The 26,805-nt window shown below is 41.8% G+C and overlaps 1 protein-coding gene across 3 annotated transcripts in view; it reads left to right on the top strand.

Moving 5' to 3' along the window:
- GK (glycerol kinase) overlaps positions 1–26,805 on the top strand; it is a 49,201-nt gene that overhangs the window by 10,754 nt on the left and 11,642 nt on the right. For 2 of the 3 annotated variants that reach the window (XM_084843980.1, XM_084843981.1), the window contains exons 4-16: positions 604–681; positions 6,276–6,355; positions 9,449–9,586; positions 10,593–10,702; positions 12,313–12,379; positions 16,893–16,928; positions 19,650–19,717; positions 21,525–21,567; positions 22,252–22,332; positions 23,017–23,095; positions 24,045–24,141; positions 24,821–24,905; positions 25,472–25,592. In XM_084843980.1, coding sequence (XP_084700106.1) covers positions 604–681; positions 6,276–6,355; positions 9,449–9,586; positions 10,593–10,702; positions 12,313–12,379; positions 16,893–16,928; positions 19,650–19,717; positions 21,525–21,567; positions 22,252–22,332; positions 23,017–23,095; positions 24,045–24,141; positions 24,821–24,905; positions 25,472–25,592 — 1,083 coding nt within the window. Of the gene's footprint in view, positions 1–603; positions 682–6,275; positions 6,356–9,448; positions 9,587–10,592; positions 10,703–12,312; positions 12,380–15,767; positions 15,786–16,892; positions 16,929–19,649; positions 19,718–21,524; positions 21,568–22,251; positions 22,333–23,016; positions 23,096–24,044; positions 24,142–24,820; positions 24,906–25,471; positions 25,593–26,805 lie in introns of all 3 variants that reach the window. The other variant, XM_084843979.1, reaches the window with a different exon arrangement.

Here is a 26,805-nt window from a genome sequence, read left to right as displayed (position 1 = left end):
GGAAACCAAAGGGCTGTACGTGGTCTCTTGCACAGGTTTTTCAGCCTTCCCTTCTGGCAGGCAGCCTGCTGTTCTCCCCTCTCTCCCCACCCCTCCCCCAAGGTCAGGGGATTGTCAAGAGCAGCATTCCACTTAGTGCAAGGGCTGCTGCTGAAAACAAATAGCAGCATACTCCCCTCCCCCGGAATGAGTCTACAGGAGCATTTTGTGAATTCACAGACTTCTCTGTATCCCAGCCAATATATTTGTGATGTATGTAAAGTGTATAAATAATAAATAAGAGAAATGTTAAAACAGAAATGATGAAAGTTATTGAAATATTTCTAAAAGATATATGCTTGGATCCAGAGATGTCTTGCATTAGCAGAAAGGCACTACTAAATTCTCCTGATTTCCCCATTCTGCTGCTGTCCCCAGTGCCTATCACATGTCATTTCTCCCCTAAGGAGTGGCTCGGGGGAGTGGGGTACAGAATACTGTAGTCAGGGAAGGAGCCAGAAAGCCCCATTGCACGAACTGGGTTCTGCTCATCTATTTCTGGATCCAAGCCAAAGTATATAACATTACATCTAGAAAACATTACAACTTTCCTTTGTTCTTAAGCTGTTGGAGTTAGTAATCAGAGAGAGACAACTGTGGTTTGGGACAAGCTAACTGGAGAGCCTCTCTATAATGCTATCGGTAAGTAGGACTGCTGTCTTCCACTAAGCTATATGCTAATCCTTTTTTTAATTATTAACAACATACAGTTTCTCTCCTGCCTTCAAGCATACTACATGCTTCATTCAAATAATTAAAATCTAATAAAATTTGCCTGCTCAGATATTAGTCTTTGTTCTTGCCACTTCACCTTTTAAAAAGTGCCTGAGGAAACAATTTTACTCTCCCAAGCCTTCAGAAACTTTTGCTTTCCTCTTTAGTGGTATTTTGTACCTCTGTTGCACTGATATCTGAATGAGCAAATTCCACACTGAAAGGGTTAGTTGCCCATTTACTGGATCTATGCTGCAACAGGATGCAGTTGCAGCAAAGGCCACAACATCTACTGAGTCATCCAGCCAGGATTTCCAAATAGTGTCTGGAATCTAAACAAGGCCAGCAGGTGAGGTTTTTAGAACAGGTCTCAAATGTAGACAAGGTCTTCTTGTGCTTTGTTTTAATCTAGAATGAATCTTAAATTCAGTCTGTAACTCTTGAGGCAGTCAGCATTAAGCAGGCCATCCAGATGTGTTGGACTACCAACAGGGAAGGTTGATGAAACATACACACAGTGAGAATAATGTGATCTTTACTTCTTAAATGGGTATACTGCTGTGCTGCCCTTTTCTGAAAAAGCCAAAAGTATTGGAGGAGCGCTGCTAGAAACCCATGCAATACAGAATTGCGAAAATCAAGCAGGGATCAATAAGGCATAAGATACTGTAGCAGGATTAGCCTGGAACAAATACAGTTTTTTATAGCATGGATCTTACCATAATTTCACAGAATGAAAGCTTCCTGTCCCCTTCTCACCCCTGCAGCTACTAGCACCCCCCCCCCCAAGCCCCTCTGGCTCCTGAAGAATGTGTGATGGGGCACATGGGGCTGCTAGAGGGAGGAGGCAATGGGAAACTCATATGTGAACTGAAGTTGTTGTTGTTGTTGTTCAGTCGTGTCCGACTCTTCGTTACCCCATGGACCAAAGCACGCCAGGCCTTCCTGTCCTGCGCTCTCTCCCGGAGCGTGCTCAAGTTCATATTCATTGCATCCGTGATGCTATCTAGCCATCTCATCCTCTGTCGTCCCCTTCTCCTTTTGCCTTCAGTCTTTCCCAGCATCAGGGTCTTTTCCAGGGAGTTTTCTCTTCGCATTAGGTGGCCAAAATATTGGAGCTTCAGCTTCATTATCTGTCCTTCCAATGAGCACTCAGGGTTGATTTCCTTTAGGATGGACTGATTTGACCTCCTTGCAGTCCAGGGGACTCGTAAGAGTCTTCGCCAGCACCACAGTTCGAAAGCATCAATTCTTCGGCGCTCAGCCTTCCTTATAGTCCAGCTCTCACAGCCATACATTACTACTGGGAAAACCATAGCTTTGATTAGACGGACCTTTGTCGGCAAGGTGATGTCTCTGCTTCTTACTATGCTGTCTAGGTTTGCCATAGCTTTCCTCCCAAGGAGCAAGCGTCTTTGAATTTCATGGCTACAGTCACTGTCTGCAGTGATCTTGGAGCCCAAGAAAGTAAAATCTGTCACTGCTTCCATTTCTTCCCCTTCTATATGCCAGGAAGTGATAGGGCCAGATGCCATGATCTTAGTTTTTTTAATGTTGAGTTTCAAACCCGCTTTTGCACTCTCCTCTTTCACCCTAAACAAGAGGCTCTTTAGATCCTCTTCGCTTTCTGCCATTAGGGTGGTATCGTCTGCATATCGGAGGTTGTTGATAATTCTCCCGGCAATCTTAATTCTGACCTGTGATTCATCCAACCCGGCGTTTCTCATGATGTACTCTGCATATCAGTTAAATAAGCAGGGTGACAATATGCAGCCTTGTCGTACTCCTTTCCCAATTTTGAACCACTCGGTTGTTCCATGTCCGGTTCTTACTGTTGCTTCTTGACCCTCGTACAGGTTTCACAGGAGACAGGTAAGGTGGTCTGGTACTCCCATCACTTTCAGAATTTGCCACAGTTTGTTGTGATCCACACAATCAAAGGCTTTAGCGTAGTCAATGAAGCAGAAATAGACGTTTTTCTGGAATTCTCTTGCTTTCTCCATGATGCAGCGAATGTTGGCAATTTGATCTCTAGTTCCTCTGCCTCTTCGAAACCCAGCTTGTACTTCCGGTAGTTCTCGGTTCACATACCGCTGAAGCCTAGCTTGTAGGATTTTGAGCATCACCTTGCTGGCATGTGAAATGAGCGCAATTGTGCGGCAGTTTGAACACTCTTTGGCGTTGCCCTTCTTTGGAATTGGAATGTAAACTGACCTTTTCCAGTCTTGTGGCCACTGTTGAGTGTTCCAGATTTGTTGGCATATTGAATGCAGCACTTTAACAGCATCATCTTTTAGGATTTTAAATAGCTCGGCTGGAATACTGTCATCTCCGCTAGCTTTGTTGTTAGTAATGCTTCCTAAGGCCCACTTGACTTCACTCTCTAGGATGTCCGGCTCAAGTTCTGACCGCACTATCATGGCTATCAGGGACATTCAGATCTTTCCTGTATAGTTCTTCTGTGTATTCTTGCCAGCTCTTCTTCATCTCATCTGCTTCTGTTATGTCCCTGCCTTCTTTGTCCTTTATCATGCCCGTCTTTGCACAAAACGTTCCCTTGAGATCTCCAATTTTCTTGAAGAGATCTCTAGTCTTTCCCATTCTGTTGTTTTCCTCGATTTCTTTGCATTGTTCATTTAAGAAGGCCTTCTTGTCTCTCCTTGCTATTCTCTGGAACTCTGCATTCAGTTGGGTATATCTTCCCCTTTCTCCCTTGCTTTTCGCTTCCCTTCTTTCCTCAGCTACTTGTAAAGCCTCATCAGACAGCCACTTTGCTTTCTTGCATTTCTTTTTCTTTGGGACGGATTTCGTTGCTGCCTCCTGAACAATGTTACGGACCTCTGTCCATAGTTCCTCAGGCACTCTGTCTATCAGCTCTAATCCCTGAAATCTATTCCTCACCTCCACTGTATATTCATCAGGGATATGATTTAGGTCATACCTGAACGGTTTAGTGGTTTTCCCGACGTTCTTCAATTTAAGCCGAAATTTTGCAAGAAGCAGCTCATGATCTGAGCCACAGTCAGCTCCAGGTCTTGTTTTTACTGACTGTATGGAGCTTCTCCATCTTTGGCTGCAAAGGACATAATCAATCTGATTTCGATATTGACCATCTGGTGACGTCCATGTGTAGAGTCGCCTCTTGTGCTGTTGGAAAAGAGTGTTTGCTATGATCAGCGTGTTCTCTTGGCAAAACTCTATTAGCTTTTGTCCTGCTTCATTTTGTACACCAAGGCCATGCCTGCCTGTTATCCCGGTGATTTCTTGACTTCCTACTTTAGCATTCCAATCCCCTATGATGAAGAGGACATCTTTTTTTGGTGTTAGTTCTAGAAGGTGTTGTAGGTCTTCATAGAACCGATCAACCTCAGCTTCTTCGGCCTCAGTGGTTGGGGCATAGACTTGAATTACTGTGATGTTGAATGGTTTGCCTTGGATTCGTACTGAGATCATTCTATCATTTTTAATATTGTACCCCAGTACTGCTTTTCCCACCCTTTTGTTGACTATGAGTGCTACTCCATTTCTTCTAAGGGATTCTTGCCCACAATAGTAGATATGATGGTCACCTGAATTAAATTCGCCCATGCCTGTCCATTTTAGTTCGCTGATTCCCAAGATGTCGATGTTCAATCTTGCCATCTCATGTTTGACCACCTCCAGCTTACCTTGATTCATTGATCTGACATTCCAGGTTCCTAAACAGTATTGTTCTTTACAGCATCGGATTTTCTTTTCACCGCCAGACACATCCACAGCTGAGTGTCCTTTCGGGTTTGGCCCAGCCGCTTCACTCTTTCTGGCGCTACTTGGAAATACCCTCTGCTCTTCCCCAGTAGCATATTGGACACCTTCCGACCTGAGGGGCTCATCTTCCGGCGTCATCTCTTTTAGCCTTGTGATACGTTCCATGGGGTTTTCTTGGCAAGAATACTGGAGTGGGTTGCTATTTCCTTCTCCAGTGGACCACATTTTGTCAGAACTCTCTGCCATGACCTGTCCGTCTTTGGTGGCCCTGAAGTTACCTTACCGTAAAATCCAAGCTTGTCTTTTTCATGTCTAGTAAGACTAATACAGTTTGATTCTTCTCACTTTTTAGTAGTGTTAATTCTCTAAATTCTTAGTTGTGTGGAACTCTTAAGCCTTTTCACAATTGCAGGAATATGATCATTCAATAACTCTCTTACATGTACTCTTCAGAAAATAGTCTATTTATCCAGATGGTTTAAGTGTAACTCCTGAAAAGGGTTTTAGTTTCACTTTTAAATCTTTTGCAATACTTGTTGTGGAACTCCCAGCTTGCAAAACTCTTGCTATCAATGGTTTTTGCAATTCAGGGGAAAGAATTGCAGCAGGGGTAGAGATTGCAATTGGACTTCTTTCCTCCATATAACCACCACCTCTAATTCCATGTGCTCCCTGAGCAATATTATGTACATCCTCCCCAAGGAATGCTGTGACGTCTTCATCCACAGGGATTACTTCCCACTTTCCATGCAACCCCTGCTTTCAGCACTCCTTTCCTATTCTCCGTACAGCACTGGGAGTCTGGAATTCATATAGCAACATATCTTCCCCATTTCCTTTTATCCTTTGCATTTTAGCAACTGTACCATAAAATTCCACAGCATTTTTAATCTCTTCATTTACATCCCCAAAATCTATAGTACTTAACAGAACAGTTCTATGCAGATCAAATCCCAACTTTCTGCAAACGTTCATTGCAACAATCCATGTTTGCAAGTTTTCTTCCAAGCTCCATGCTTGTTGGGCGCCAGTTGTTATAGGCCTCTGCTTATGTGGGTTCTATGGGGCTTTAATAAATGTGGATTCTATGGGGCTTAGAATAAAACTTGCGAAGATATAACTGAACTAAGATGTCTTTGTATAATTCAGTAAGAATTATAGTTATACAAAACATAAAATTGTCTAATACAAATAAATGCAACAAATAGTCCTTGAGTCCAAATAGAAATATTGGAATTCTTGCTTTCAGCTTTGCAGCTTGCCAGTCCCAAGTGTTTCTCCGGTTCCACAAGATGCTGGACACTTCAGTAGTGCTTTTGTAGTTACTTTAACTCTAGACCACAGGACAGCCCCAATTGGCAGCTTATAACTTGTAGTTTCAAAGTCTTCTCCCTGCAATAACAATAGAAATATAATAAATATCAGAGATACAAAAATGATTCCCTATCCACTTGCAGTTCAGCTATACACAAATATCAGTTCAGTTTACCTTATACAAGGTGATAAGAGCACATAATTATTAATCAGTTCTCCAGTACTTGGTTTGCCAGCAGATCGAACTCACTCTTTTCTCCTAGCTCTCCCCTTTAGGGACCTAACCATCCAGTTCATAGGGGTTACACACACAAACTGTGATAGGTGGGTTTGGAGAAGAATAGGTCTCTATCGAGGCCTATTCACAGTTTCAGAACCCTGGTCTTGTTCAGTTAATGCATTGCTTAAATGTTCTGCAAAACAGCTTTTACCGATTACTGATGTTTGTCTTTGGGTTATAGTGTGGCTTGACCTAAGGACCCAATCTACAGTTGAGAGGCTGCTTAAAAGAATTCCAGGGCAGAATAAATCCTTTTTAAAGGTAAAATCTGTTTTTAGAATATTAGAAAATGATGTGTTGATGTCAGATGGTATTGTCTTGTTTATAGTAAACACAGTTTCGGTTAGACTAGCACAGTTCTGTTTTAAATGAGCACAGTTCTGTTTTATATGAAATCATTTTACTAGGTCAGTGTGTTGATCTGCAGGATTCAACACCTGGGGAAACGAAATAGACCCTTGGGAGGAGAGCAAGAAAGGTTGAATTAAGTAGGTTTGCATCATGAAGGTTAACAGTGCAATCCTAAACATGTGTATTCAGAAGTAAGTCCCATTGAGTTCAACATGGTTTATTAGGTAAGTGGATGTAGGATTGCAGCCTAAATGCTTGCCCACCACCACCACCGCAAAAAAACACCTTGCGAAGGCAGTGGGAAGTAGGATAGTAAGTGTTCCGTTTATTGAGCAACTGAAAATATGAAGCTACCAAACATTTCTTAGTGTCAGGGTGGAAACAGCCCATAGAGCCCCAGAGCAGATCTGATTCTAAGGAAGAGCAACAACCCGTGGGAGAGGAGCTTGCTCATCTCTCACAGGCACAGTGGCAGGGAGAGATTCCACCTGCCTGCATTCCTGAGAGAGATAGTGACCCTGGCAGCGAGAGAGCGGGGGATGGGGCCTTGCTGGATGCTCAGCGCAGATGCAGGGAGCGGCGCCAGATGGAGGGCACCAAGACGAGGTGCTCTGCTCGCTTGGCGCTAAAACAACGGTTGCGTCCCAAGGGCCCACGGGTAAGAGGGAGGACCTCTCCATAGCCCATAAGTTCAGAGTCTTCCCGCCCTCCTCCTTCAAACAAGGACTAACTGCCTTACCTGGCGCTTAGGCTACTCTGCTATCTACCCCAGTGCAATTCCTTGCTTAGTCGCTGGTGATTAGCATCTGAAAGAGTCGTTAAGTTGTAAAAGGAATAAAGTCTTGGAAAGAATCCTTTTCGTCTGTGTCTTGAGTTGGCTATTGGAGGGGACTGTAAGAGGCAGCAAGGGCGCTCCTGACACTTAGAAACTTTATATTTTGTGAGAGATCACCTCAATGTAAATGTATCCATTTAAGGTATATATAAATTGCCTCTGACTGTTCTAACAATTCTTTGCCTATGCTTAGGAAATATCTGTTTGGGAACATATGGGTAAACTAGTATTTTAACCTACCTACTTTATTTATTTATTTATTTTTATTTATAATATTTATATACCACTCCATATCTAGAACAGATTTCAGAGTGGTGGACACAAAAGATAAAACAGTAAAAGAATAAAAAAGATTAAAACACCACATTAAAATTATACTTGTTTAAAAACACACAATGCCAATAAAAACTGTACCTGGTCAATTAAAGAATGCCTCCTGGAACAGTGCTGTTTTCAAGAGGCACTGGAAACAGCGCAGTGTTGGTGCCTGCCTGACCTCCAGGGGCAGGGAGTTCCAAAGAAAGAGGGCCGCCACACTGAACACTCTTCTCCTGGTGGACTCCAATTTGGCCATAGGTCTATGCGGAACCACCAGGAGCAAGCCTTCTGATGACCTCAGTGCCCGGCCAGGTTGGGAAGGGAGAAGGCACTCAGGTATCCTGGTCCCAAGTTGTTTAGGGCTTTGTACACTGATACTAAAACCTTAAACCTGGCCCAGTAGTGAATAGGCAGCCAGTGCAGTTCCCTCAGCAAAGGAGTTGCATGATGGAAAGGGACAGCTCCCAACAGCAGCCGAGCTGCTGTGTTCTGCACTAGCTCCAGCTTCCGGAGCAGCCTTACTGGCATCCCCACATAGAGCGCATTGCAGTAATCCAGTCTTGAGGTTACTAGCGCCTGTACCACTGTACCTATCCCTATCCAGGAGAGGCTGTAGTTGGCAAACCAGCTGAAGCTGGTAAAAGGCACTCCGAGCCACCATGGTCACTTGAGCTTCCAGCAACAATGATGGATCTAGGAGTACCCCCAGACTACGAACCTGATCTTTCAGAGGGAGTGCAACCCCATCCAGAACAGGCAATGAGCCTATCTCCCAGACTCAGAAACCACATACCCACAGGGCTTCTGTCTTGCCAGGATTAAGTTTTAGTTTTTTGGCCCTCATCCAGCCCATTACTGAGTTCAGGCATTGGTCCAGTACTTGCACAGCCTTTCCTGATTCAGATGTCACAGGTTGATAGAGCTGTGTGGCATCAGCATACTGATGGCACTTGGCTCCAAATCCCCGAATGACTGCTCCCAGCGGCGTCATATAGATGTTAAATAGCATTGGGGACAAGATGGTACCCTGTGGAACCCCATAGTTCAAGGGGCCAAGGAATGGTCATCCAATGTTACTTTCTGAAATCAGCCCCTCAGTTAGGACCAGAACCACTATAACACAGCGCCTCCAATACCCATCCCATGGAGTCGATCCAGGAGGATACCATAGTCAATGTTATCAAAAGCTGATGAGAGATTGAGCAGAATTAACAGGGTTGCACTCCCCCGTCCCTCTCTTGATAAAAGGTCATCCATCAGGGCGACCAAGGCTGATACAGACCCGTAACCAGGATGAAACCCAGATTGAAATGGGTCTAGATCATCAGTATCCTCCAAGAGTGCCTGCAGTTGTTCCACTACTACCCTCTCCAGAACCTTTCCCCCAAAACAGGTATTTGCAACTGGGCGGCAGTTGTCTAATACCATTGGGTCCAGAGTGGGCTTCTTCAGGAGTGGTCACACTACTGCCTCCTTAATAGTAGGAACCACCCCTTCCCAAAGGGAAGCAACTTTGATAGCTGCCACTGCCATTCTTCAATATACTCCCATCAGCATTTACCGTCCAAACACAGGCAGATAGCCTTTGTAAAGAATGACCTTTGGAACAATTTCTGTGTGTTTGCTATGTGGCAGATCTTCAGACTATCTTCTCTCTTGATCTTTGATCATGGATCATGTTGGAGCTAGGTTTTAGCACATGTAGGGCTTGCAATATTAGGGTGTGACTAGTAATGACACCATGAATATGATCCTTTTTTATTATGCTTATACTATGCAGATGCACCTTCTTTGGCAGTTTTATGGTGGGTGTTTATCTTTTATATCCTGACCAACTTTCAATCTTGCAGAGTAGGACTGGCCTCCCACTTAGCACATATTTCAGTGCTGTGAAACTTCGCTGGCTTCTAGACAACGTGAACGAGGTCAGACAAGCAGTTCTGGAGGGACGAGCTCTGTTTGGTACCATTGATTCATGGCTGATATGGGTATGTCTCAGTAGGCTATATTGAAATCAGCTACCTTTGCTTCTGTCCTCTCTCAGCTTAAATCAAACAACTTTCAGCCTTGTACAAAAAAGTTGGGGGGGTTTTATGCATCTCCAGGTGCATTAATTTGAATTTGTAATCTGCTTCAACCATTATTGGCAACAGAATATTTTAGACCTGGATAACACACATCCATGATAGTCAACAAGTTTGAAGTTCTCGTGATCACCAAGCTTGCATCATGAAGTATTGCAGTGCTAGAGCGTGGTTTCAGTCAATACTAATCCAAGGCCTGTCCTCATGACTCCCATCCCAAACACTGACACACTGCTGGCTGCGCATCTCTAGTGGCTGCACAATTGGCATAAGTGTGAAAAGAGCCCTACATACTTATAGCTTTTCCTTGCAATTAGGAACCCTAGCCAGTTAAGCTTACTGGTTGTGTGGAGGAACCATTTTAAATTGCTTGTAGTGATTTTAATGTTTTAGCATGACTTTATTCTGATTTCTGTTTGTATGGTGATATTGTAGTTTTATTTTGATTTGTTGTGCACAGCTTTGGTGACTTTTATGGAAAAGTGGACTAAAATATTAAAAATAAATAATAAATAATACTAAGCATGTGACTGTCAGGTGGAACAGCCAGTGGGCATGATCCACCTCTCCCCACCCCCAACCCCCCATTCCGCAGGAAGAGGAAATGTAATATCTTGTGCATAAGAGCAGAATTTTAGTGCAAGTCCTAGAAATAGGAACTTTCTGAAGCATTTCAGCCATTAAGAATGGAGTTTATATAGATTAGACCTGCCGTATTATTCTTTTATGTATGTACATTAAATTAAGGACATCACTGCTTATCTCTCTATTCCTATTATAGACAAATACCTTATAGACAGTAAGAGTTAACTTGTAGTCTGTAAGATTCTCAACTTATCTTACAAGTGCAGCTGTATTTGAACTTCCGGTTTTATTGACCTATCTTTGGCTTATTTATTTTTTTATTCAGAGTTTGACAGGTGGAAAAGATGGAGGCATTCATTGCACTGATGTAACAAATGCTAGTAGAACAATGCTGTTCAACATTCATTCATTAGAATGGGATGATGACCTCTGCAAGTAAGTACCATGTCTGTGCATGTTTCTGTACATTTACTGAAATGTCAGGTTTTGTTGACATCTTCAAAAAGTCAAACTCACATCCTGATTCTGAGCAGGCTTACACTGAAGTAAGTTCCATTAGTTCAGTGGAACATAACTCCTAATAGTTCTTTATCCAAGAATATGTGAAAAAAAACATTTACATGGCCTCAGCTCTGACACTAAAGAACAAGTTGCTGCTGCCTTTTTGACTGCTTCATGTGGCCAGGAGTCCTGGCTGTGCTAAACTGTTAGTTTAGCCAAGGATCAAGAAAGCTTGAATGACCCCATGATCCCTGGATAAAGTGACAGATCTGCACAAAGGCTTTGTGTGCCAAGAAGAGGCCCAAGGGATACCTCCCCATCCCACGCAAAGCTGTGGTTTGGAGCTGGGTGGGTGGGAAAGGTGGTAAACTGTGCATTCTTCTCTAGCTTGAGTTTTAATCCATGCAGAAAAAGAATGTGGGGGCTGCTAATGCTTGCTTCTTCTGTGAGACAAACATTGCAAGCCCCTGAAGCTCATATCTGGGCTCAAGCCTGGCAAGCTCCAGTGGCATTCCCAGTGATCATTTGTAACACCTGGCCATACAGTAAAGCGACTTCTACCTTGGTGCTGTAATCATTTGGCAGTATGGGGTGGCATGCATTTGGCAAAATACTTCGCTATTTGACTAATAGTTACAGATCAGCCTTCCAAAGTGGTTAGTTTACAAGAAGCTACCACGGAGGTAAGTCATCTGTTATCAGCCATAGAAATGTGACCAGAACTTATCAAAGGCATTAAAAGGGTAGGAAAGGAATTGAGAATAAAACTGCCAATATCATACTGCCCTTATACAAATCTGTGGTGTGACAACACTTGGAATACTGTGTACAGTTCTGGTTACCATACCTAAAAAAGGATATTGTAGAGCTGGAAAAAATGCAGAAAAGAGCAACTGAAATTATCAAGGGGCTGGAGCATCTCCCCTATGAAGGAAGTTACTATGAAGTTACAACAGCTGGGATTGTTTAGCTTGGAAAAAAGGATGGTAAGGGGAGACATGCTGGAGGTGTACAGAATTATGCATGGTGTGGAGAATGTGGATAGGGAGACTTTTTTCTCCCTCCCACATAATACTGGAACCCGGGGTCATCCCATGAAGCTGATTGGTGGGAGATTCAGGACAGATAAAAGGAAGTACTTCTTCACACAGCGCATAGTTAAACTAAGGGGGTTAGACAAATTCCTGGAGGAGAAGACTACCAGTGGCTACTAGGCATGAGGGCTATGTGCTACCTCCAGTACCAGAGGCAGTATGCCTATGTACACCAGTTGCTGGGGAATATGGGTGGGAGGATGCTATTGTACTCGTCTCCTGCTTGTGGTTTCCTGTGAACTGGTTGGCCACTGTGTGAACAGAATGCTGGACTAGATGGACCCTTGGTCTGATCTAGCATGGCTTTTCTTATGTTCTTATGATGAAGACAATAATTAATTTTTATAGTCTTCCCTTAGCGATTCTCTCTTCATTCCTTCCCCACACACCCCTTGATGAGCAAACATGAAGGATTTCACACTAACCTTTGGAACATGCTTCTTTCCTCAGGTTTTTTGAAATTCCTATGAAAATACTTCCCAAAGTGCGGAGTTCCTCAGAGATTTATGGATTGATGGTATATATTAACATTTCCTCAAATGCTTCTAGTTAACTGAAACTATGTGAATTGAACCAGCATAATATAGATCAAACAAGCTTGTTACCTGTTCTGTGAAAAAGTTATTTTTGTCAAGCAGGAAAAGGAATAGATCTTAAATTTCTTACTAGCCTTCTTAAGAAAAGTTACATTTAGAAAGCCTAAATGAAGTTAACATTTGTCTTGTGTCTCCCAAGTTTTTATATCTTATGACATTATTTTTATTTACTGTGAACTGCATATATAATTTTTTGAACTAGCATACAAATTAAGGTGTTAGTACTTTCCCTGAACTAAATTAGGTCCAAGCTTCACAAGATGTATATACATCGACATTCCTTGTAACAGTTATGCAAGATGTGTGGGTGTCTCCAATTGAGACACTGAATTGGATTTTTGAAGCTGCTTATAAGTAAAGAAGGTTTAGGGGGAATTTAAGACAATATTCCAAAATACCCAGTGCTCCTTGGCTCTCAATCTTAGACACTCCCACCAGGAAGTCTGCTTAATATCAGCTTCACTGACATTGCACTAGAGTAGTTGATATATCCCATTCTAAGCACTTCAATCAGGGGTGGGCAACATGCATCCCACAGGCCACATGCAAACGCCCCATCCTTTTTTGCAGCTCCCACCACCCCCAAATTACTGCTGCCAGATGAAAAAAGCCTCATTTTTGCTTTAAAACAAGGCACGTAGGGAGTGTGCACCTTGTTTTAATGCAAAGTTGCGCTTCTTTGGGGATTCTATAAGCACATTTTTGCATTAATGAAAATGCGTTTAAAACAAAAATGTGGCTTTTTCCTCAATGTCGAGTGGCCACCAAAATTGGACCCCAGACCATCCAATGGTGCCCACCCCTGATATAAATGCTAATGTAGGAAGCGGCTGCCTAGAATACTTTTACTATGTTTCTAGTAGAGCATCAGAAGAATCCTGGGAAAATCAGAGTATCCTTTTTCCTCAAGGACAAAGCCATACTCATCTTGGGGAGCCACTGACAATCATTGTACAGCCTGAATTGCTCCTTTGTCTGCTGATGTTAGTCATGCAGAGTGTGGGGTGTAGACTGATGAAGGCTGGCGTACCCTATAGGGCTGGATTATGGGGGGATTGTTCTATGTGGATTCAGCAGGTCTTGTCCACCACAGAACTATTTGGATGTGCTCCCTAGTCTTAAAATCATATACCATAAGGAAGATGTAAATGTTCTGCCCAAGAATGAATTGTGAATAGTTGAAACTTTTGAATGAAGTGTGTGTTATTAAAATAAATGGAAAACAGCATGGCACATTAATCTGCATTCCTGACACCTGGCTTTATATTACAGAACAATCTGACAGGAGCCCTCTTTTTAGATGGGTACTCCAGCATGACTGAGTCACTACCTAGAAAAAAGTTTGAACTTTACCTTAACCCCAGATAAGACAGCATCTTATCAGAGAACTCTATATGATACAATAGAAGTGCCTCTGGTTAAATTAGTCTATGAAGACTCATATAAAACTATTCTAGCTTCTTGGGTGGGGGCATTTTCAATAGCATGGCCCCAGTCTCTTTCTTCCCTCTTGGAACCACTGCAGCTATTTAAAAAAACAATTGTTTTTGGCCCTAGTCTCTGAATTAACTTTCAGCTGAAAGTGTTCGGGACAACATAATAAAAATACTAATGAAATGTACTTGATACACCAACTCTATCTCTTACATCTTTATTTCTACAAAGTAAGAGTTTCCTCTGTTAAAATGAGTTATTGGTAAGTTGAATATTGCTATTGGTAGAGCAAAAAAATTAAAGTATTCAAATTATTTAGAACAGCCTCCCCCAACCTGGTGCCTTCCAAATGCTTTGGAATACAACTCCTTTTAGCCACAGACAACATGGCTAATGGTCATGGATGATAGGAGTTGTAGTCTAAAACATATGGAGGGTGTCAGGTTACAGAAGGCTAGTTTAGAATAATGCAAAATGCAGATATATTTTCAGTATCTTAGGTACATCTTAAACCATTGTGACTCTATGACATGGTTCACATGTAATGCCAGTTCATGGGTTGTTTAACCCATGAATTGCTGGGGCCACGCCAGAGTGAGCGTGCCACCTCCTGCCCATTTGCCACTTCCATTTTACATCAGCTTTTATAAACAGCCCAGGAACAGTGTTCTTGGGTTGTTTGATGTGACGTCCAAACCCAGAACTCTGGGTTGTTAAGGGACAAATAACAACATAGCTTGGGTTAAAACTGTGAGTTGTTTTTCCCTCAACAACCCAGAGTTTGGGATTTGCACATTGCATCAAACAACCTATGGTTGTTTATGAAAGCTGGTGCAAAGCGGAAGTGATGAGTGGGCGGGAGGTAGCACGCTTGCTCGCTACTGTGCAGCCCTAACTAACTATAGGTTGTTTAACTCATATTTAGTTGCTACATGTGAACTGTGGAGTGTTTGGGGGAAGGTGACAAACATTTTAAAAAGTAATGTGGTTAGCAGTTATAGACAAATATCCAGTGCTGCCCATGTGGCAGTGGGATCCACCACCAGCCCCACAGGAAGCAAGTACTTCCTAAAGTACTAGCAACCAGAAACAAGCCAAAATGCACTAGCCTCTTGTTGCACTGGCAGTGGGTTACAGTGGCACAACTTAATTAGCAGAGGCACATGGGCAGAGTTGGATACTGCCCATAACCAACACTGTTGTTCTTGTATTTTCCAAACAAGTTGCAGGTGCTGCTATTTAAAGAACTAACCCAAATTCTAGGGCAGGATGGCTGATATTGGGATTCCTGTAACCTTTTAATAGTTGGATAGCAGATGGAATAATTGCAGGTGCAGCTTAACGCAGTTCTGCAGGAATGGGAAAGGCTGTGCCCTTCCCCACCCCCTCACCTATTCCCTTGTCTATTCAGCTGTTAACACCTCAGGATCCCTAATATTGAAAGGTTTGCTATCTAAGGGTGCCTTTTTATTTATTATATTTATAGACTGCCCAATAACCAGAGTTCTCTGGGCAGTGTACAGGTAAATATATTTTAAAAATTAGAAAACAATATCTATTGTTATTGATGATGATAATGACAAATCTTAGCTGAGCTTATTGCTTAATAAGAACCTAAGACTATTGTTTTATCTATTTTGTAACAGAAAAGAGTAATTAATGATGTTGCATTTGGGTTTATAAGCTTGTGCTATTTTAGTGTTGATTTTCAAAGGGTAGCTGTGTGGGTCTGGTATTTGTTTTACCCCAAACTGCAATTTATAAGAATAAGAGAAGAGAACTGCACAGAGGAATGGAGATGGACTAGCAGGCTTTGGAATTGTGAACTTGTTTGTGTCTCTTCCCCCTTCCCATTACCTTTCTTGCTGACTATAGAAAATCTCCCCTACCCTGGTGAGTAGGATTTTGTTAGGATGCCCACCAGTTACATCTTCATCCATTCTGCTCAGATACAGTGCATTTCCTTAGGGGAAATCTCATTCTTTTCTAAAAGGGAATGGAGTCAAGTGACCTTCCCAAAATTAGATCAATTGAAGTTGAAGCTTTGTAGAGCCCCAGTTTTACTGACACCCACCGACATCAAAACACTTTTACAACTTTTCTCTTTTGTATTAAGAGCAAAAACAATCAAGACTAATGCTAGTTTATGGTAAATCTTATCACTACTTCAAAAAGCAATTTAAAAAGATATCCCTAAATGGAAATGCATTGACTGTAGTGTACGCATGGCTTCACTGAGCTGAAATGCTACCGCTGAGCATGCATGCATACAGCTTGTACGTTCAGCCTTCAAAGAAAAGCTGTTTTTGTTTTGGGAGGAGTAAGTGGGTACTAGATGTTGACACACTTGGCTGTTTGCAAGAACACAGTGGCATATTTCTTCTAGCTTTTTGAGAAAACATCACATACTTTCACAGCACCAATAGCGTGATCTTTCAAAATGAGAAGTCCTATTTTTTCTCCACCTAATCCCTGTCACAGTCACTCCAGTATAGTAGGCGCTGACTTCCCATTTTCAAGCATGGTGTTTATCTTCTTAATGTAGTCTCACACGTTATCAAAACCCAAATAGTGTTCTTTGTACTGCTGTTTTCATTAGATACTAGGGCTTGGCTTTTTTTATAAATGGGTATGGAAAGGAAACTACTTCACGTGTATTCTTTTTACTGAGCAGAGTGGGGAGGGCTGGACTGGAATCTGAGAAACAAATGCAGACCTCCCATTCTGCTTCTTGTTTCTTTTGTATTTGCCCAGTTATAGTGAGGGTCCACACATAATGGCAACTCAGTTTGTATAAATTTGTATAAATATCCTGACAGCATTTAGAGTAGTTAGGATTTTTATTTTAAAAGGTATTATATGTCAAACTTTGCTTGACTATAGCTTTGATGGTTTTCTAGCTGAGCATTGCTTTCCTTTATAAAATACTGGAAGAGCTACTAGATCAAAAGCACATGGTACAGAATAAACTAAAAAAAACCCTATTTTTATTTTTGTTAGAGTTCTGGAGCTTTGACTGGTGTACCAATTTCTGGGGTGAGTTCCTTAAATCAAGTTTGATATTCCCTTGGTACAATTTCTGAATACTGTTTGAATGTTTGCACCATGTCTGTTTCAAATAACTTATTTTATTAAAAGTAAACTCAGAGAGGGTACAATCAGTAAAAGCTGCATGTCTAAAGCATGAGTTGCATATGTTAGTAAAGCAGAAGCTAACAATGCTTTCAATTAGGTTTCCAGGCTTGAGCCTGGAACAGGTAAGTCCATAAATAATGAGCATTTCCTCCATTTCCAAAGCTGTGCATACTAACTGGTTGCTATAACAATTAAAACAAACAAAATAAAGCCATATACTACCTAGGAGCGTTATGCAAAACCCTGGTAATATAGCCTATGTACTTCTTGCACTACACAATTGTATCTGCTAGAAGACAATGGAGAAGACATCCATTTGAAATTAATGGATGTCTTTGGCTCTGTACATTCAAAGGACATCACCCAAAATCACTGTACAGGGTTCTGGCCCTTCAAGTAAAAGTTAAGCATGCTGCATTGTTGCCTTAGTGCCACAAATTTGACAGGAGCAAGGATGGCAATTACTTTTCAAAACATTGTTTTTCCATAAGATCAAAAGTAAATGTCCATGTTTATATAAACTCAAGTAAAAGAAGTACTTATCATATGCCTGGCCTTCAAAAGACCAATGTTTTATTTATTTATTTATAATACTTCTATACTCCTAATATTTTTTTAAAAATCCCTAAGCAGTTCACATTGTATACATAATTATAATGTAAAAACAATATGAAATAATAAATAAACACTTTACAACAAGAATGACAATAAAAGAAGTCACTGACATAATCCATTAGAGGTCAGGGAAAGCCTGTGTGAACAAGTATATTTTTAAGAGGCATTTGAAACTTACCAAAGTTTCTTCCTCTTGAACCATGCATGGGAGTGTGTTTCAGAGGGTGGGTTCCACTACTGAGAAGGCCCACTTACATTCTGTTACCATTCTGTTGGTCATGGAACAATCAGTAAGGCCACCTCAGAAGATCTCAAGGGTTGGCTGGGTATATATAGGGGAAAGCAGTCTGCTAGGTATGCTGGCCCCAAATTATTTAGAAGTTCTTATGTTAATAAGAGAACATGTTTATGGCTTGGTAGCTATGAGGCAGCCAGTGCAGTTCATTTAACACAGGTGTTATATGTATATGGCTAGGTGCTGCACTGCACATCCTAGCAGCTGCGTTCTGCACTAGCTGCCGCTTCCAAACCAAGTGCAAGGGCAGTCCCAGATAAAGCACATTACAATAGCCTTGTCACAAGGTTGTCAGTGCATGGATCACAGTGGCTAGGCTATCCCTATCCAGGAACAGGCAGACATGATGCAATACCCAAAGTTGGCAATGCGCTCTCAGGGTCACCTGGGCCTCCAGTGACAAAGGTGGATCCAGGGGCATCCCCAAACTACATACCTGTTCCTTCAGAGGACGTGCAACCCTGTTTAGAACAGGAAAACAACCTAATTTGTAAACCTGGGAACTGCCTACCCACAGGGTCTCTGTCTTATTAGGATCCAGTTTCAGTTTATCCAGCCCATAACTGCAGCCAGCCAGCCCATAATTGTAGCCAGGCACCAGCTCAAAATGTGTATGGCCTTTCCTGATTCAAATGCTACAGAGAAATAAAGCTAGGAATCATCAGCATACTGATGACACCTTGCCCCTGATCTCCTAATAACCACTCCCAATGGCTTCATATAGATATTAAATAACATTGGGGCCAAGATGGTGCCTGTGGCACCCCACAGTTCAGCTGCCATGGGGCTGAGGCACAGTCACCAGTGATATTCTCCGGAATCAACACTGTAAGTAATATTTTCCCTGTGGTTGTTTTTCCCCTTTTTACAGAGAAAGGCAAGCTTTTTATAGTGATATGTTTGAAAAGAGAAATGCACAGCGTGTTTGATTAAAATTCACACACTTTTTAAACTAGGTTATTTTTTAAAAGCAACACTTGCTGTGCACTGTCCTATATATGTCTACACAGAAGAATGCCCCATTGTGTTCAATAGGACTAAATCTTTAAATATATTTTAGGCTTCACTGTTTATCCACTCTGCCTCCTCTCCTTCCACACTTTACTACTCTCTGTGCTTCAAAACAAAACTCTTTAGATTTGCAGAAAAATAAGCATTCTCTACCCACAACCTCTGTAAGAGGCCAATATTTTTCCTTATTGCCTTAAAGGGCAATAACTGCCACCATTTTCTCTTGGATTCATTGAAATTGGTGTATGTGAGCTGTAGTATGTTCATGGTGAAGGAGATCTTGTGACAAAATAACCCTTTGGTAAAGAATATTCAGTTGTCAAGATCAAAAGAGCTGCACATCTCTCTTATCAGGCCTTCAGCCCTGCAACAGTAATTGGAAAGAGAACCCAGCTAAGAGTAACAGTGGCCAGTGCTGGCTTGGCTGGGATGGGGATAACAAACATGGAGGCTTGGGAGGCAGTGCAATCAGGCACTAGCATCTTTAAAAGGTGGTGGTGTTCTGCCTCTTAACTGATCATTGAGATTCTGCAGCCCCTTTAAACTAGGTAGTTTATCTAATTCAGTTGGTGTTTTTTCTGTGGAAGGAGTTAGTGAGACAACTGGGCAGAAGTTGGACCAATTTACAAAATAAAACAGAACTGATTTGACTTGTAACTTAAACGTGTAGGTATGCATGATGGAATTGTTTGTCCTTCCAGTGCTTAGGTGACCAGTCTGCTGCTTTAGTGGGACAAATGTGCTTCAAGGATGGCCAAGCAAAAAATACGTAAGTTTAACACGAGAAATGACGCTGCATCATCTCTGCCAAAGCTTTTTAAAAAAGACACGAAATGAAATTTTAGCAAACCAGCCATTTTTAGGAATATGCCAATATTCCCATTGGCTGCAACCCTTGGGGATGCCCTGCTTTAAATCCCCACTTGCCTGAGCCCCCTGCATGTCTTTTTCACAGAGATCTACATGCATCCCACTTTTCGGTCCCTTTCACGGTAACCACAGCAACCTTCAAGAGCTCTTTGACAGCTGTCAAACATAGCCGCAGCTAAAGAGAAAGGGTGCGAAAAAGGGGGTGGCTTGTACATCTCTATAAAAATGACATGCTGGGGGCTCAGGCAAGTAGGGATTCAAAGTAGGGCATCCCCAAGGGTTGGGGCAATACTTAAAAATCTGGGGATCACCCTACGAAGGGGCTGATCTGCACCCCTTTTCTTCACCTGTCAAGTGTCAAAAGCCGTAAAATGAGCCTATATACACTCCCCTCTTGTCATTTACCTTATATGTCACATGAAACATACAAGGTATCAGACAAGGCAATCCTGTCTATTTGGGACAATCAGGGTTGCACACTTGTACAATTCCAAAGATCCAGTTTTTAAAAATACGGGGACATTTGTGCACATTAGCAGGACCTAAATAAATAAACTTTTCACCCCCAATTTGAACAGATATGGAGAGGAGGAAATGTTTACAAACTGAGTTAGTGAACAAGTAGCAGCCCCTCCGAAGTGCCACTTGAGCACCGTTGGAGGGGCTGCCATTCGCTCACAGGCGAGATCACTCAGCAAGAGTGGCAGGGGTTTCTGCCGCTCTTGCCCAATGCCTGCAACCCAGGATGGGTTGGATGTGCTGGATTTGAACAATGTGCCAACCCATCGTGGATTCAACAACCCCTAGAAGAAGCGATGAGTGGTCAGGGTGGCTTGTTGCCCACGCACAACTGCTGCCCTGCGGGAATTGGTCCAGGTTCACATGACACAACTTGTGGCTTGTCACCCACAGTGGGCTGCCGTGTCATGCAAACCCAGTCAATGTTTAAAGCATACCCCAATGTTTTGAACAGTATAGGTGAGCTGCTGCTGCTATATAAAGCCTCTAATGCAACTTTCCCGAACCTTGTGTCCTCCAGATTGGCTATGTTGGGTGGGGATGATGAGAGATGTAGCCCAGCACATCTGTAGGGCTGAAACATGGCCTTCTCCCATAGGAGCCTGCTCACTTCTTAAGCCTGCCCACTTCTGGAGAGGGCCTTCTTTTGAGACCACCACCTTCAGAGGTGTGTTTGGTGGCAACACAAAAGAGAGCCTTCTCAGTGGCCACTCCCTGGCTGTGGAACTCCCTGCCAAGGGAGGCTAGATTCGCTCCCTCTCTGCAGTCCTTTCGCTGGCAGAGAAAGACCACTTTATTCAAGTGGGCCTTTGGTGTGTAAACTGGTCTGTTGAGCTGGATGGTGTATTTATTCTGTTGTGTTTTTAATTGTTTTTTGTAATGTATTTGCTTATTGTTTTTATCAGAGATTGTAAGCTGCCTTGAGTGCCATTTTTGGTAGAAAGGTAGCATACAAATCAAATAAATAAATAAGGCACTAGGTTAGGGAAGACTGGACCAGTCCAGAATGAGTGAAGGTCAGTGATGATGTCTGGAGGAAGAGGAAGATGGGCTTCATTCCTTCCCCACTCCACTCCCCATCATCTTATAGCATGCCTGCTGCTGTCTGATCATATATGATTGTTGGTCATATGTTTCTTGTACTTCATTTTGTAGCAAATCAATAACTTTTGTCATCTTCACTATAGGTATGGAACAGGCTGCTTCTTACTCTGCAATACAGGTCAAAAGGTTAGTGCTGTAAATTAAACAACCTGAAATCCTGACAAGCAGCTATTTCCCCCCAAAGAAATAGCTCTTGCTCTACAATACTCTGCTTAAAAAACTTTCCCATTGAGTCATAGAAGAAAATTAAATTTATTTTTCCCATCCCATTGACATGTTTGGCACAAATTTGAATGCAATCCTATAAACACTAACCTGGAAGTAAGTCCAATTGAACTCAGTAGGCCTTACTTTTGAGTATACATACATAGGATTGTGCTGTTAAAACCTCAAGGTGAGCTCAAAACAGTCATACACTTAACCAAGCCTGAAGAATTTGTTCAGCATTAAAGGCCCCCAATAAGAAATGTTACATGCTGGAAAGCTAGTCACTTGGGCAGCAATTAAGATAACTGGAAAGGGTAAACTAACCTGATATTTGCTCCAACTATATCAGCTGAAACTTCCAGCCAGGCTTGTAGATAGGCAGTTGATATAAAGAAAATGTTAGAATATTATTATTTAAGAATATCTTCCCTAAAATATTGATTGATATGTAGTTATTATGACTTAAAACTGTTCCTCCAAAATACAGATATAACATCTCTGCAGCAGCTTTTCACCTAAAGCAGTAATTAGACATAACTAATATTTTTTCATATGAAGTAGCTACACTTACCAGTATATTATGTGTGTGTGTTTGTTTTCCAGCCTGCACTTTCTGAGCATGGCCTTCTGACCACAGTGGCTTACAAACTGGGCAGAGACAAACCTGTATGTTACGCATTAGAAGTAAGTATAATTGTTTTCTGTATTCTATAGGTTTTTGCAGATACCCATTCGGTTATACCAGAAGTACTTGCTCTGTATACTCTCTTGATGGCTGAAAACCTACCATATAGTAGTAGGCTAGTTCATACAGGTTTAGGTCACTGGGGTGTCTCTGATGTCAAGGGCTGGTTCTTGTGGCTCTAAGAAAAATTGGCTCACTCTGGGCTGGTTCATACCTGCATGTCTATTGCTTTACACTCAATTCTATGTTTGAAGACTGGTAGCTGAACATATGAATGGACTCCACTGAAGGTATTGTGTTAGAAAGGATGTGAGGTGATATGGAAGTTTCATCTGTGGTAGTAGATCTGTTAGGGCCAGTTCACTTGTGCAAGTCATGGATAACATAAAGCGAAGAACATGTGAGTAAGAACCAGCCCTGAGTGTGGTTGCTCTTGTTGCCTGTCCTAATAATGGATATTTCCACTTCCAGTACCACATTTCTTCCCCCAGCATTGTGCAGCTATTTGCAATATTCTTTGAGTTTCTAGGGCTACTTTAATTATGAGCCAAGGAACTTAAAAAAAAAATTCTGGAGCTATGAAAAATACATGCCTCCATTTTGTGTGTGGTGTCTTCACAATGTTGTGCTCTAAAAATGAGGGTGAACATGATTAACATGTTTGGTCTGCCTTTTTGTTTTAGGGCTCTGTTGCCATCGCTGGTGCTGTTGTTCGTTGGCTGAGGGACAACCTTGGTATTGCAAAGTCTTCAGATGAAGTTGGTGAGTATCAACGACTTGTCTTGAATAGTTTGTTTTGGTAAATAGTTATCATAGCCTTCCTCTTCCCCAGGATTTGTTAAACAGTAAGTATGTTTCTCTTATCCTGTGTCTCAGTTCAGGGGTACTAACTTTAATATATACTTGGCCTTAGAAATTCTGTTAATATAATGTACTATGGCATTTAATAACCAAAGGACTGGTAGAAAGAATGTAAAAGAATGTGTGTCAGTTTTTAGTTTGAGTCACTTGTATTGCTTTTGAAAATGGTCAAACACTAAGAAATCTTATCAGGGTACTGCTGGTAGTAGTAGGAATTTAAAAAAAAAAACACTTAGCAAGAGTTATAAAGATTATAACTCAATAGTGTTGCAATCTTATACCCATTTTCCAGGGAGTAAGCACCACTGAACTCAGTGGGACTGACTTTTGAGTAGACATATATAAGATTGCATTGTAAGGATGCTTCCAGACAAAGAGCTCTATCACTAACAATCAAAAGGTGTTATGCAGCTATTCCAGTTTTTTTCCCTTACCAGATTTTTCTCTGGTAAGAAAAAAGACTGAAGAAGTAATGGGAAAACACAGGAGGACTGCAGATGGAAGGTTATGTCCATCTGGACCATCCATAAAATTTTGTGAATGAAGCAGTGTGATTGCATGATAAAAACCTGATCAGGAAGCACCCTAAGACTTTTAAGATACAATCTACAGAGTTGCTAATCTTGATATGCTGCCAGAGGCATAAATATTCTGTAGTCCATACACTATTACAAATACTTAGGAAAGGAGAAGTCCCAATTCTAACTCCAATATTTAGTTATTTGAGTAATGTGTGTAACAACCTTTTATACACTAAAGGTTACTTCAAAAAATTGTACTTGACAATTTGACTTTAAGTGTGGTTGGTTCTTGCTGTCAAAGATATGCTTTATTTTTGCTTTGATTTTAGAGAAGCTTGCTGCTGAAGTGGGCACTTCTTACGGCTGCTACTTTGTCCCAGCATTCTCAGGATTATATGCACCATACTGGGAACCCAGTGCAAGAGGGTAAGTATATCTGTCTGAACATTATCTTAAAAATATTGCAAGTTCCTGGCATTCTGATCTTAAAAGGATTGTGAACAAGGATTGAGGGGATACTCTGCCGGATGGCAGGAGACCATGTGTGCTGAAGCTACAGTGGCCTAAACTATGTGTGACAATAGTAGACCATATTGTTAAATGCAGATTTGCACAAAGCACATATTCAACAGAGGGAGGTCAGGTTTAAAGAGCAAAAGATGAACTGTTCCTTTACTGCAGTTTACCTCCTTGCATTCTGTTAGTTTCCCTTTGCCCGTGTGCAATAGTGGAAGTGAACCCAGCTGGAAGAAACGTACTTGGGGACAATGGGCTGCAGGGAAGTAAACAGGGTGGTGGTTAGCACCATGTGTCCCTTTCTGCTCTTTGAATCACACCCCCACACACACCTCCACCCACTCATGTGGTTGGGCCAGATTCACAGTTAGACATGGCGTGCCACCATCATATGTAGAGTTATGCTGCCTTTCATGAATGGAAGGCTGTGGGTATTGTCAGCATACTCTTCCTGCCAGGTGAGAGGGAATGTATAAGCAGCAGCCTCAGTACACCACAGTTGGGTGCTGTGACAACCACATGAAGTCATATTCTATTAAAGTTGCTTTTTCTCCTAACAGCAGTGTTTGTTTTCTTCCTTGTTTTACAGAATTATCTGTGGCCTTACTCAGTTTACAAATAAAAACCACATTGCCTTTGCAGCACTAGAGGCTGTCTGCTTTCAAACACGCGAGGTATGGAAGAAGGGGGCAATCTATGCTATTTTGCAATCAGCTGTCTTTGGCTCTCTAAGATGCATTTCTGTGGGCCACCATACCTGAATGTGTAGCTAATTTCATTTTCTGGCTCAAAATGCAGGTGAAATTGTCAAGTACAATTTCTTTCCTTCCTTTTTTGAGCTTTGCTTCTTTCCTACTTGATTTTTTTCCCCAGATGAAATTTTAAAAAAAACTATTAAAATTATGTACTCATACTTGTCATATGGGGGGCAGGGGGTTCCCTGTTTTGCTATTTCTTAATCATAAAAAGTTTATGTCTCATCTGAACATAAATCTTGAAGCATAGTTTCTCAGATCTACAGAAGCAATTAGAGTGCCCATTTGGCCTAGTATTTTTCTTTCTTTAAACATAAGCTATGTTGACTAAGGAATCCTTCTGTTCGTGCTTCTTAAGTTTGAAATAGCACTTCTGAACAAATACCTGCTGCTGTTATGCTAGCAGTTTCATAAAGACTGAGTGTTTTTTCCTGTTGAAAAAGTTCATGTGAATTTTTTGTAACATATAAATAGTTTGTTTTAAGATACTGGATGCAATGAACAAGGACTGTGGCATACCACTAAGCCAGTTACAAGTTGATGGAGGGATGACCAACAACAAGATCCTTATGCAGCTCCAAGCTGACATTCTCTGTATTCCAGTAGGTAAGAGAACTGTCCCTGTGGGTTATTTAGAAATACTGTTTCTAAGACCAAAGAAATATGACTGTTGAATAATTTAAAATGATGGGGGGGGGGTGTTTTGCTTGCTGCCCTCTTCCTTGAAATATTTCAATTCAAGAATTATACTAAATATTTCCTGAAGTAGCTGATGTAGCAGGATTGTCAACCCTGCTTGTGAAGGCTGGATCATTATAGCTGTAAAAGTTTGGCTCTCTGACACTGCAACTCGCATCTACGTATGTGATTTTTCAGTTAATTCAGTTTTCTTGCACTGCGGTTAATATGTGAATAATGCCTACTTTCAGTCATTTCCTGTACATGTAGAAGGAGCCCTCCAAATATTCCTCCTTCAGCCATAGTTAAGCATCCCCTAGAAGGACTACCTTTGAAAATCCCTGTGCCACATTCCTGTCCGTTTCCTTGGGGGGGCAGGGGGCAGGTTGTTCACCCTGTCACTTATGGTTGACTGCTGTCAAGATTGCCATAGAAGAGTAATTCTTGCTAGAGAACTGTGCAGTTCAGTGAAACAGGAAGCAAGTTCACTGACTAAGGGCACAATCTGATGTATGTTTAGACAGAAAAAAGTCCTACAATTCCCAGCATTCCCCAGCCAGCATGGCTAGCTGGGGAATGCTGAGAATTGTAGGACATTTTTCTGTCTAAACATGCATAGGATTGGGCCTTAAGTTGCACAAAGCTTTCCAAGGGAATAGGCTACTTACAAGCAATACACAGAAATCCGCTATAGCAGAAGTGGGCAACCTGTGCCCCTCAGACTTATTTCAACAGCCCTCTCCATGCAAGAGTGATCTGTCCCTTCCCTAGCGCCTCACTGCGTAGGAAGGAAGAGGGAGAGAAGGCGGCGGGAAGGGGGAGACCCACCCACTTTTAGCTCTAGCTTCAGCTCCACTCACCACAACCTGTGGTCCTCTACAGAAAAAAGATTGTCCACTACTGCATTATAAGTTTTTGGATGGTTTATATTGATTCCCTTATATTTGCCCTTCAGGGTGTTTTTCAGTAAATATTGTAATGCAACTCTGGTGCGACGCCATCTCTATCAAGATTCAGAATCCAGCAGCAGCTTCTCTTGAATCATATGTCATTCATATGAGTTGGCTGTTGGGTATAAACATTAAAGAACTGGAAGAATTTGATAAAAGTTGCAAGCAACAAACCAAACTTGGGGGGTTGA

This window comes from Heloderma suspectum, chromosome 3 (genome assembly GCF_057233095.1).
Source record: "Heloderma suspectum isolate Gila_16-S chromosome 3, 16-S_ref, whole genome shotgun sequence".
NCBI lineage: Eukaryota > Metazoa > Chordata > Lepidosauria > Squamata > Helodermatidae > Heloderma > Heloderma suspectum.
This window is presented reverse-complemented; position numbering and strand designations above follow the sequence as displayed.